Source organism: Tiliqua scincoides, chromosome 8 (assembly GCF_035046505.1).
Source record: "Tiliqua scincoides isolate rTilSci1 chromosome 8, rTilSci1.hap2, whole genome shotgun sequence".
Lineage (NCBI taxonomy): Eukaryota > Metazoa > Chordata > Lepidosauria > Squamata > Scincidae > Tiliqua > Tiliqua scincoides.
In genome coordinates this window covers 47,171,945-47,184,713 of record NC_089828.1, presented here as the reverse complement: position 1 = coordinate 47,184,713, position 12,769 = coordinate 47,171,945, and the positions used below count along the sequence as shown (strand labels likewise).

At 48.8% G+C, this 12,769-nt stretch overlaps 1 protein-coding gene across 1 annotated transcript; it reads right to left on the bottom strand.

Annotated features, from left to right (window-relative positions):
- Positions 1-1,634: 1,634 nt before the first annotated feature.
- VTN (vitronectin) lies at positions 1,635-7,503 on the bottom strand. Its single transcript, XM_066636118.1, has 8 exons — positions 7,324-7,503; positions 6,846-6,965; positions 4,740-5,030; positions 4,474-4,613; positions 3,369-3,525; positions 2,706-2,858; positions 2,199-2,492; positions 1,635-1,806 (listed from the first exon to the last, which is right to left on the bottom strand). Exons 1-8 carry the CDS (start codon positions 7,382-7,384, stop codon positions 1,691-1,693), a joined length of 1,332 nt encoding a protein of 443 aa, XP_066492215.1. The 5' UTR covers positions 7,385-7,503; the 3' UTR covers positions 1,635-1,690.
- Between the last annotated feature and the right edge of the window lie 5,266 nt (positions 7,504-12,769).

The following is a 12,769-nucleotide window of genomic DNA, read 5'->3' as shown; positions in this document are numbered from 1 at the left end:
TTTCATCCACCCACAGCAGCCTGGCTTAATTTACTCTTACCTGAGCATCACTTTTTCTGGCTACCTGATTAAAAAAACTCAACAGTTTGCAGTGACAGTGCCCTTGGTTTGAGTCTGGGCAGAAAAGGGACAGTTCAAGTCACTGCCTTTCTCAGGGCACAATCCTAACCCCTTATGTCAGTGCTTTCCAGCACTGGCATAGTGGTGCCAATGGGACATGTGCTGCATCCTGCAGTTGGATGTCACTCAACGGAGGCCTCCTCAAAGTAAGGGAGTGTTTGTTCCCTTACCTCAGAGCTGCATTGCCCTTATGTCAGTGCTGGAAAGGATTGTGCCCTCAGGGGGGGGAAGCCAAATAAGCCCAAATTCAATGTGGCTAACTCCAAGTCAATATGCATTGGGTAGCAATCCTGCACTAGGAAGGAAAATTATTTCCATTCAAGGTTGGTTGAGGCCAACTGAGGCAGTTGCATCAGCAGATTGGCAGAGGATTCCCACCTATGACTGTCCACTGGCCTCCACTGCTCCCTCCCTCTCCCTGAGTTGGAAATGGAAGAGGTGGCTGTAGTGGAATGGAAAGTGAGGAGGAGGATCATTGTGGATGATGAATGGCACATCATGGACCATGGCACATCACCATTTGACATGCTGCTTCAGGCCCAGGGAAGACTTGGACCACTCCTGAACAATTGTAAGAGTCAGTCATGCTGTGTGTCACATCTCCCTCTGGATTTGATTCAGGATGCCCCCAGGATGCTCAAGCACATATGCCCCATAACTAAAAAGGTAAGACTGATGGATAGCCCAATCCACCATAACTCCCTGTGTGGTGATGCAGTGGTGCCAATGTGGCATCAGCTGCATCCCATGTGGAATTATTTTGGCCTCTAGGGGTCTCCTTGGGGCAAGGGAACATTTGTTTGCTTGCCCTAAGGTAAGTCCTAGTGGCCTGGATCTGTGACATCAATATCACTGGCACAAATCCATGCGGACCCGGGAAGGCAGATGGAGCCTGGAAAGGGTGTTAGGTTTTGGCGTGAGCCACTGCCACTAAACTGCTCCCTCTCCAGTCCCTATCTACCCTCCTCCCTACCCTCATTCCAGCCACCCCACCTCCCTAAGCCTCCTATGCATTCTTACCAGGGCAACCCAAGTCCACTTGTGACGGCCTGGCTGTGTGCTCAGGCATGTCAGCTTTTGTGACAGCTGGAAAGCACCTAGCACCACTGAAATGCTTGTTCCGGTGGCACTAGGCACCTTTAGGATTGGGGCACTAATTTATCCTAGAGCCTGATTCCCTGTAAAAGGAATTCATTTATGTGGCAAAATACACTTCCAAGTCCTTGACTGGATGAACAGGGTGAGCCCTGAGCACACAGGTAGGCCATCCCTGACCTGCATTACCTGAAGGTTGCCCACGGAGGGGGGAGGGGCTTGCTCTGATTTTTTGTTTTGCCGATTTGACATCTTCTTTCAGCCTTCTTTGGCTATGCCTGCAAAAGTCCCATTTTTGGACCAACCCATCTAAGGCAAAGGTCCTATGTGAGGTAGGCCCTGACAGGCTGCAAAGAACTCTGGGAATATCTTTCCACCCCTCTGATCCCCAAAGACAACAACACGGTTGGAGGCAGAGGCAGGAACATGATGCTTTATTTGGCTGGTGTCAACGTAGAGAGAACTCTGGCTGGGCTCAGGCAAGATCCTCCTCAGATGGGCAACCTAACCAGTACTTGGCAATGGGCCGCGGGTATTTGGGGTACACCCAATCCACTCGCCTTGTGTGCAGGTTGACACGATAGTACTTGTCTGCGGGAGAGAGGCAAAGATGTCAGCGTTCCCACAGGGTCAGGGGGCTCACAAATAGGGCTTGGAAGGACCACTTAGTTCTCATAGCTAATGGCTATGGATAGGCTGATTCTTCCTGAACGGGCCTAACCCTTGCAATCTAAGATAGTATCCCCCACCACCCGCTCTTGTGGCAGTGAGTTCCATTTGTTAATTTTGGGTTGAAAGAGGAAGTCCTTATCTTTTGTCTGTCCTGAAGTTCTTGCCAATCAGCTGAAGGAAGACAATGAATTCTACTGATGCTTGAAACTCTCCCTTCTCCTGGCTGTCAGTGCTATGGGGCAGGGCAGGTTCTGAGGGAGTGCAGACCCCCCCCCCACAGGAATAGATAAACTCGCAATTCCCAAACCCACCTTTCACAAAGAAATAAACACTCTGGAAGGGCTGGCAGCGGGAAGTTCCATCGAGCAGCCAGTCTAGATCTGAGGATTCTGAACTGGTTCCACCTGGCCAGTCCCAGATTTGGGAGTTCCAGCGTCCCCAGCGCCTCCGGTTGCGGTACTTCTTCCGGTGCCGGCGTGATGACCTCCTCCTAGACTGTTCGGGTGAGCTTGGCTGCACGTAGATCCGCCCAACCATGGCTGCATCCACTTGGCCTGGCAGCCCTCGCCAGCCTTGGCTAATGTAACGGGGTTTGCTGGCTCCACCTAAAAATTGAGAAAGGGTGAATGTGAGACATGGCATTTGCCATAGCCAGAAGGGTAGGGTGGTGAGTTTTTCCCATGGCCTCCCCCAAGACAAGGGACTCTCTCCTCTGCCACAAACTCACTGGAGAGGCCCTGGATTAGGCAAGTTACCGCAGAATCAGCTGTGGTCCTAGCACAGCACACAAACCCTACAGTCCCAGCTGCCCCACTCACTGTGCTTCAAGTCCCCCAAAATGAACTGGAAGAACTCCTCCCAGCTGTCTCCTTGTATTCGCGCATAGTGATCAAAGACCACCGACGGGGACGTCTGCTCGCACTCCTCACGGCTCGGCTGCTTCACAAAGTCATAAGACCAGTATTTTTTTCCTGCAAGTGAGACGCAGCAGACTTCAGGATGGGCTGGGGCAAAACAGCCTTCCCCGCTCCCACCTTTTCTTCTTGCTCCTTTCCCCATTCCCTGGATTCCGGAAGGAAGAGAAGAACAAAGCGACAGAGAAAGCGAGGCAGAGTGGAGACTGGTCTGACTCTCTAGGCCACAGCTCTCCTCTCCACACATCTTCTTCTGCTCTGTTCTCCCTTCCTTTCTGGAGGGAGGAGGAGGAGCAGGACCAGTGGGAGGCAGTGGCTGGCACACTGCCAGGTAAGGCATTTGGCATGCTGCCTCAGGCACTGGGCCCAATCTTGGGCTGGCCCTTTGTACAGGTCACTGCCCCAGCGTTGCAGCAGTCATGGAACTAACATGAACATGTGAACCGGCCTTGGCTCTCCCTCAGTCATTTTTTAAACAGGGGACAGAACCAGGCCCTGAAGAATTGCATTGCTCAGACTTGGGAAGGAAAGGCTTGATATCGGCCAAGGCTGGGAGGAACCCATCACCTTTGAAGAAGTAAACCCTTTCACTGGTGAGGTAGTTCTCAGCGGGCAGCGCGATTGCAGCATCGACATCATCAGGGATCCCCTTGAAGCCGTCAGAGATGTTGCGGGGAAACTCGGGGTCTAAGACTCCTTCGTTAAAGCGCCAGTAGAGGCTTCCCTGAAGAACAGGAAGACAAAGGTGCAGCAGAGAGGCAGGATGAGGGGCAGAATGTCCAAGGTGAATGGTGGGGTGACGCACAATGGATGGTGTTTCCAGGCCAAAAAAAAAAACAGGCACAGGAACTTAACTCCACCCGTCAGCCATACATGCTGATCGGAGAGCTTTGTCGTTTCCATCTCAGAGGTTTGAAGCTACGCTGGCAAGCCTGGCAGGGCATTCAGTGCATGCTCAGAGGCACTCTTTCTTTAGATGATTTTGCCTGTTTGAGAACAGAACCCAGACATTGCTGGGCGAGGTTGCAGACCTCTGCCTCAGTCAGGCCCAGTCTGCCAATGAGGCCAACCAAGGTGGGTGGCAAATTGCCTGGGGGCGCCGGTCATCCAGCTCCGCCCACTTCTGCTGCTCCTGTTGCTTTTGGGATTCAAAAAGAGAGAGAGGAACAGAGTGGAAGAGGAAATGTGGTGGAGAGGTCTAGCCCAACACCCTCCTCTCCTCCACACTTCCTCTTCTGCTCCATTCCCCTCTTCCTTTTCAAACCCAGGGTTCAGGAGGAGCAGCAGCAGGGTGGGGCGGGGGGGGGGAGGAGTGGCTGATGTGCCAGCAGCTAAGAGTGTAGCATTGCACTTGCTGCCGCATACTTAGGCCAGCCTTGGCTACAACCTCTTGATGATGCAACAGGCTTCAGGCACCGATTGTTTTTCCAAGCAAGAGTGCCGTCTCTCCCCCTGGTCCCTGCTGTCCCTACATCTGTGCCCCTTCAGATCCTCTGCCCAGTTCCCTCTTGCTTCTGCTGCTCTGGGAAACGACCCAGGGCACCCCGGCCATCCAAGCTGTGAACCCCCTTGAAAGAACCCTAGGGTCCAGAAGGCAGCAAGGCTCACTCACTGTACTGCGGTCTGATGGGGGATGGGGGAAAAAGTGTGTGTGTGGGGGGGTGCCACCCACCTTGAAGATATATGTCTTGCCCTCACAGTTGATGCGGGTGAAGGCAGCGTCAATGGGTCCTTCAATGCCCCACACTTCCTGGATGAGCTTGGGGTAGCCAGGCCTCACGCTTTTCTCATCCAGTTCATATAAATATTTACCTGGGTTGGGAATAAAAGAGATGAGGAAATAATATGACATTGGCCCTTTCTGTGCACGAAAGGAGGGAACCCTGAGCTCCTTGGAGGAAGGGTGGCATAAAAATGTGAATCAAATAAACACTGTACCACGGAAGGCATAAATGGAGCCATTCTTCAGACTCGTGAAAGCATCAAAAGGCTTCCCACTGCACAAGACCTCCTCCTCCGGTACACCAGCAGTGGTGGTCGCTGTCTCAGGCAAGAAGGCTGTCCCAGTGGGCACCATGGTACTCGCTTCTGTCTCTTCTGCCCACTCATAATCATAGAGGGTGCTGGTAACTAGCCTTGGGGTAGTTTCAGTGGGCGTGACAGCTGTGGCATTGAAGTCGTAATCCAGGTACTCATCTTCTGGCTGGAGGAAGACATCTCCACGGGTTACTGAAATGGGGGAAATACCAGACAACATAGCATTGATCAGCGAAAGCTTCATTTCAGTCTGGGTCAGGTCTCAAATGGGATTGTTGGGTGAAAAGAAAAGGGTGTCTCTGAGCATATGTGGAACACCTTTCCTACTTGCGCTACTGAATAACTCAAAACTAGATGTAAGAGAAAACACTGATAACAAAATAAAAACACATATCCACTTTCTGCATTTCTCATTTTTGTAAAACAAACAAAAAAAAAACAAAACCCAAATCTGCAAAAAAAAACAACACAACCCACCATATTATTTGGTTTTTATTTATTATTTAATGGGGGGGGGGTGCAGTCATTAGAATGTGGCTGCATTTGCTGACCCTATACCACCTATATCACCTACGTAGTACACTTTAAAGTGTACTAAAGTATACTTTATACAGTAAATTAATTATAAAAGTAATTATACACTTTTAAAGTGTATAATTTTATATACTTTAAAGTATAAAATTTATAATGAGAATGTAAATTCTGAATAAAAACACATAACACCTCTTTCTGCACTTCTAACTGAAAACACCAAAATCAACAACAACAACAAAAAACTGTTTTCTCCTGCCACTACCCAAAACAAATACCTGAGATTAAGGGTAAGAGAGCCAGGATGGTGCAGTGGTTCTGGCGTTGGACTTAGACCTGGAAGATCCAGGTTCACAATTTCTGCCTAGCCAAAAAGCTTCTGAGGTGACCTTGGGGCAGTCACTCTCTCTCAACCTGGCCTACCTCACAGGGTGGTTGTGAGAACACAAGGAAGGAAGGAGCCGTGTACACTGCCCTGAGCGGAGGAAGGGCGGTATAAAAATGTGGGGAAAAAATAAAAATAAATAAGAGCCGAAGGTGCGGCTATTTTTTTCTTAAGGGCTCTGCCCTTCACTGTCTTCTGTCTGACATGCAGTTTTAAAAGTGAAAGCTCTTCCTGGCAGGAAGAAGGGATGGGGAAAGCTTCAAGGGTTGCATTTATCTGGTTTTGGAAATTGACAAACATCTTCTCTGTCCACCAGCTCACCAATCTTGTTTACTGACTGAGTCATGCCCAACAATACTGTTTATCAAGGGCCTTTCTCTGATATCAATGGGAGGTGGGGTTTGACTGGAAGCCCCACACCAATTTTCAAGGCCCAACATGAGCTCACCAGAACAATAGTGCTGTTTCCAAATGCTCAGGTATTTGAGTGCCTTCTACTCTTTACAAAGCAAAAAGGGAACTCTCCTTGGGAACTCTCTTTGTGTGACCACAATGGATACCCTCAATCCCCATCACCACTAATCAGTCTTTGTAGCTGAGAATCCAAGGCTGCAATTCTATCCACACTTACCCAGGAGAAAGCCCCATTGACTATGATGGGACTTACTTCTAAGTAGGCATGCATAGGGTTGGGCTCCGACTCTCTCTGAATCACCCAGGGGCAACAAAGGACTTTATTCATTTTCTGTCTTTTTTGGAATGGGGCTTGCATGACTTATATGTACCAGTCCAGCCCAGCCCAGCCACTGGAGATAGGCAGGACGGCTACAGTGCGAGGGGAGTTATGTGGGAGAGCCAGGATGGTGTAGTGGTTTGGGAGTTGGACTTAGACCTTGCAAAATCCAGGTTCAAACCCCTGCTCAGCCATGAAGCTTCCTGGGTGACCTTGGGCCAGTCACACTCTCTTTCAGCCGCACCTACCTCACAGGGTTGTTGTGAGAACACAAGGAGGGGAGGAACTGTTTACACCACCCTGAGCTCTTTGGAGGTAGGCAGTTTAGAAAGGTGATAAATAAATAAAGGGATGTTACTTTTGGTTTTGCAGGTGGTAGCGTAGTCACTACAGCAGCTCTGGTAGTACATGCAGAGGTCGTCACACTGGCATTTCTTTTGGCTATCGAAGCCTTTGTCACAGCGGCCCTCGCAAGACTCTGTAAAAGGCAGACCCCCAAATGCTCAGTGAGGAAGGACTCAAACGTGCAGCTCCCTTGTCCCTGCAACAGGGCTGGGTGGCATAATCTGGGAGGTCACAGGGGAGTCCCTTGTGCTGTGCACCCAGATGACTCTCCCATTTGGAGTTTGCTGGTAGGGACCCACAAAAATCTTCAGAACTCTTTTGCTGAACCAGACCAGAGATCCAATTAATTCAGCATTTTCCTTCCAGCCTTGAGCCTTTGGAAAATTCACAAGTCAGGCACCAGGGCCCCCCCCCCACTAAGCTGTTTTCTAGCTGTTTTGGGGTTCCCCCAGTAAAGAGCCCAGGTGGGAAGTGATGATTCAGGCACTTACCCTCAGCAGCAAAGGCCCCATACAGGCAGCCTAGGTACAAAGCCAGGAGCAAGAGCCTCATGGTGTTTGGCTGGGTAGATGACCGTCCCGCTGTCTGACTGGACGCAGTGGGGCTGCAGCCTCCTGCAGCCCCCCAGGACACTGTTTGCTCCCTGTTTCCTCTCTGCTTCAAAGGAAACAAACAAGGACAGCAGGATCACAGCCCTCCCGCAGGCTTGACCGCTCCTCCTCTGGGGCTGGCCAAAGGCTGCCCTAAAGGACTGAGCACAGCTATTGCATTCCTGTTGCCCTTTGCTTATCAGTGCACTGTTTACTTTCACTGTGAAGTCATGGTCAGCAGAGGGCAGTTCCCAGGGCTAAGCTTGCCCTCCTCCCACTGCTTCTTTCCTCCTTTCTGCAATTATCCACTCAATGGGCCAATGAGAGAAGCAGGCCTAGCATCAGGTCTGAGAACAGGTCACTGCAAGAGTTGGGGGACACCCCCCACCCCCTCTATACTGGACGAAAACATGTTGTTGATCAAGAAATTAAAATGTTGATTTCAGGAGGTCAGTTTTTTCTGAAAAGGTGGTTCTGGCCAGGGCAGGCCCATTCGTGAAGCTAGTTGAGTCAGTCGCCTCAGGAGACAGATTGGTAGGTGAGCACATGCTTTATCCAGCCACTCTCCTCTCTTCCACTTCCTCTTCCTTTTCCAGTCCAGAAAGCAGGAGAAGAAAGAACACCACCTGGTGGGGGAGGGCAGCCTTTGATGTGCTGCCATGTGCTCCAGAAGAACTCTGGGCATCCCTGACTCTGGCTGTCAGGATCAGCCAAAATGTTTTGCCACAAGAGGCTATCAGATGGTAACAGGGCTCCTGGTGAGTGTGTCACTTGTCACTTGTGAGTGGGTTGATTAGTGAACATAATGCTGTTGCCAAGTTAGTTGGAATTTGCAAACACTTAGATGAGGCAAAAGAAAAAAACTTCAGTCTGTCTTTTGGCCTGGAAGGACTGCAGAGTGATGCCAAGATTTTGCTTTCGGGAGTTTGATCAGGACCATTCAACCGCCAAAATATCCAAGCCAGTCTCACTGAAGACTGAGGAGGCAGCCAATCTGTTCTAAATTCAAAGTCAGAGCTGAAACTGACATGCAATTTTCAGAGTCAGCTGTACCAAGTTGCCCATGAGGAAGGTGTCAAAGCAAGCAGATGCAGGGCAGAACCCAGCTTCTCTGGTCCTGACTTGTTGCCAATGTGGCTCCTGGTCACATCAGTCAAGAAGTGAAGCAGTCTGGCAAGTGAGGTGCTGGGACCAAGTCACTTTATCTCCCCCCCTGCACATGCCCGATCTCGTCTGATCTTGGAAGCTAAGCAGGGTACGGCCTGGTTAATACTTGGATGGGAGACCACCTGGGAATACCGTGTGCTGTAGGCTTATACCACAGTCTTACGAGACTGAAAGTTGCCAACCAACCAAGAGGCGGGATGTTTGTAATTAGTATTTGGGAAAGACACTCTGCACATACTCAAGAGGCACTCTTTTAAGTAACTATTAATTTTCCATTTGTTCCTGTGTGAACTGTAACATAAACTAAGTCCCCCAGAAGTTGAGCCTTGGTTCAGATGAAGCCCCTGGAGACAGATTAACATGATGTCACCCCAGAGAGAGGTGGGGAAGTCTGACAATGGAGAAAGAGATGGGAAGCATGTTCTCTGCACAACCCAAGAGTTCTCCATTTCCCCTTGGTGCATGACCAGACAATGAATGAAGAGTCATGTGAACTCATGTCTCACTTTCCCTTAAAACTGCTGCCTCTGCTAGCAAGCTCTGCAAACAAGGTGAGGTGGAGTTTGTACCCTGAATCCTGTCCTGAATCAATTTTGCACAGTTACTAATTAATAGGGACTCCAATTGCTCTGAGGCGCCTCTCCTCCCTCCCCCCCCCACTCTATGATTCTTACTCATTTAGGGGGCAAAGAGCAAAAGCAACCAGGAGCCCTAGGTTTGCTTGGTCTCTGCTAATCAACGAGTATTCTAGTTACTAGACCCAGCCTGACAACGGTTGGATCTCACTCTCCACTACTGAAATGTCAAGACCACCCGTGATCAAATGGTTTGTGTTTCATTCCTCTTCCAAAATGGAAGTGGATAGCCCACACCTGAGAATTCATAGTTTTCCCTTTATGAAGATGTAAGCCTCAGTGATCCAGATACAAGTTTGAAAATGTGATGGGGAAAAAATGAGGCTGCAAGTTTTAATTGATCTCAGTTAAAGCACTTGTCCAACAATTGATTATTCAACTTAATCTAAACCTAATTAACAGACTCCCTTAATTTTCTGGTACTAGTCTCATTCATGGCTAAACACACAATACTACAATTTCACAGGCACTAGGACATTTTGCCAGTTCTGAACTGCAAGCCCTGCATTCCTAATCCCACACATGTGGGCCTGGCAAAAGTCGTGGTTGGCAACCTTCAGTCTTGAAAGACTATGGCAGAAGCCTATAGCACCTGGTATTCCTGGGCGGTCTCCCATCCAAGTACTAACCAGGCCTGACCCTGCTTAGCTTCCGTCATTGTTCCTCAAACACACACTAATTAACAAGCCCAGAGCAATGGTTGTTCATTTGTGGAAAGGCAGCCTGCACAGAGGTCCCCTCTTCTTTCTGTACATCATGTGCCTGGCAAAGCAGGATATAATCCATGATTTCTGCTGCTGTGCAGTGAATTTGGGGAATAAACCCAGCCTGACCCTCTCTATGAGCAAAAGAAGACCCAGCTGTTTCTGCCATGCTTTGTGGCCTCCAAGCCAGCCTGGTCCAAACTGGTGCCAACACCAGTAAGGGAATCAAGCAAAGGATTTAAATTCTTCTCTCATCAGCTGCCCGAAGGTGGGCTTCTCCCTCCCTCCTGCCCCAGAACTAGAATCCACTTAAAGGCTCTGTCTACAAATCATTTCTCCTGACACTCATCCCTCTTCTTGCGAGGAAAGCTGCCCCCCCCACTCCCCCCTCCACCTGCCGCTCCAACACTGCAAAGAGGCTGCTCCGGAGATACTCCTCTCACCATACACAGCCTAAAACAAGGCCAGAACTATGGGCCCATCTTTCTGCACCATAGTGGCCAAGCATTCCCTGCTAGCTCTGGAATCTTCCTGCTGAGAGAGGGATGAGTTTTTCTGCTCAGAGCGCATGACATCCGATTAGGCCTGCTTCAGAATCAAGATAGGCAGACCTAGCGAGCCGCTGGACAAAACCGCCCCTTAGGTTGTGGCCTGTCCAAAAACCAGTGACCATATCAGAGGTAGAGGCAAATGTTACCTGCTCAAAATCTCCAACAGGGCTGTTGCTTTGGAGAGCCAACACGTTGCATCTCTGGCGCCAGGCTACAGCCCAGAGTGTTCCAGTGTCTGACCGCCTCTGTGTCTTGGTCACTGCAGACTGCAAGAGGATTAGTCTTGGTGACAATCCCCAAACATGCTTGAATCCAAAGCTTCCGGCAGTTACCATTTACTTGCAGTTGCTCACAGGCATAAACGCCCTCGCCTCAGCTAAAAATAAGACTATTAATGAGAGAGAGAGAGAGAGAGAGAGAGAGAGAGAGAGAGAGAGAGGTTCCTCAAAACAACAATCCATTTTTGTAGGATTTTGTGATGGCCACACAATGCTATGAAATGACACTGGGAAACTTAAGTAAGACATGTACAAAACAAGTAAGACAAAATCACAGCAAAAGCATTTGAGCCAGTACAAAGAAGCTAGAGGAAAGAGGGGATTTGTGTCACTAAGTGTTTAATTTCTAAGAAGAGACAGTATTGGAGCTCCAGATTGCCTGGGAGCCAGACTCTCACATAAAAAAAAAATTCTCCTTCATCTCAGATGTTGAGGAAAAGACACTCTGCACATGCTCAGTAATACTGTATCATTTTACACAATCCAGAGACTTCCATCACAGCAGATTCCAAGGCTGAACCCTCGTACAGTAAATCCTGCCTAGCTCCACAGGCCCAACTTTATTTGGATTGATAAAGTGAGCAAGTTTTGAGTTCCAGAGAACAGGAACTCAACTTTTCCCATTTCGAACCGAAATCACTCAACTTTCAGTGCTTAGAACTAACTGAAATTGATACTGAATGAATGAGCTCATCTTTACCAAAATAAGGTGATCCCTTTTAAGATGGAAGGTGTTTAAAAAAACAAAACCCTTTGTTTTCTCTTTGTCACAGGAAAGACAAAGCCTGTCTTTGCTCTGCAGGGGCTTCCGTTCTAGAGGAAACAGCACCTGTGAGGGAGATAAGCCTAAAGCCCCTTGTTTGCATAAGAGAAAGCAGGGACATCTCAGGCTATTGACATGATTAAAATCACATCTAGTTTGGCTTTGGCTTTCTTTACAAATGATAAGGTCCTGGCTGCAAGGGCTGGCCTTAGAAAAGTTTTCCAGAGACAAAGCTGTAAACAAAAAACAATGCCATTGAAAGGACTTGTATAGCCTGCCACATACTGGATAGGTGGTTTAGGCCAGCCAGCTCTTTCCCTCTCAGTCTCAGTCTTCCCCATCTATGATATGGGGACAATAACACTTACCTTAGGAAGTTGTCATAAGGACAACATCAAGTTAATCAGAAAGCATTATATCAAGTGCTGGAGAGAGGCCAAAGTCATGCTTGCTGACCGGGGTGCCCTGTCCCTAATTACAGAAGAAGGAACCCAAAGACCACCAAGTCTTCAGTAAAGCATTTGACAAGGTTCCCCAAGAAATCTGAATCTGGAAGCTGGTAAAATACAGGCTAGATGATACAATCATTAGGTGGGTTCACAATTGGCTCTTTGGAGCAAGAATGAGCTGGTAAAATACAGGTTAGATGATTCAATCATTAGGTGGGTTCACAATTGGCTCTTTGGAGCAGCAGAGATCAAGTATTTGCTATTTTCTGTGCATCTGCCCATGAAGCATTTGAAGAATGCTACCATGTGTCCCTCTTACTCAGGGTCGGCCCATTCATGAGGCCAACTGAAGTGGTTCCTCAGGCAACAGGTTGGTGGAGGGTGCCCATCTCTGTCTGCCTATTTGCCTCCACTGGTCCTCCTTCCCGTCCACCCCCTGGACTGGAAAAAGGAGAGGGGATGAGAAAATGTGGAGGGGAATGGAGTACTGAGCTAGAATGCTGGAGGAGGAGCAGAGGCTGGTACATCATTGGGTAAGGAGGTAACATTTGGCAGGTTGCCTAAGCACCAGGAGTTTTCAGGCTGGCCTCGCTCTTCACTCTAAAAATTCCCAGTTCGCCCAATCTTTCCTCATTTAGAGCTAGCTTTCCAGACCCCTAACCATCTTTGTTGTCATCCTCTGAACCTCCTCGAATTTGTGTACATCATTCTTAAAGTGCTGAACCCAGAACTGGACACAGTACTCAGAACAAAGTCTGACTAGTGTGGAATGATGTGAAACTATTTTCTAAACCAGTTGT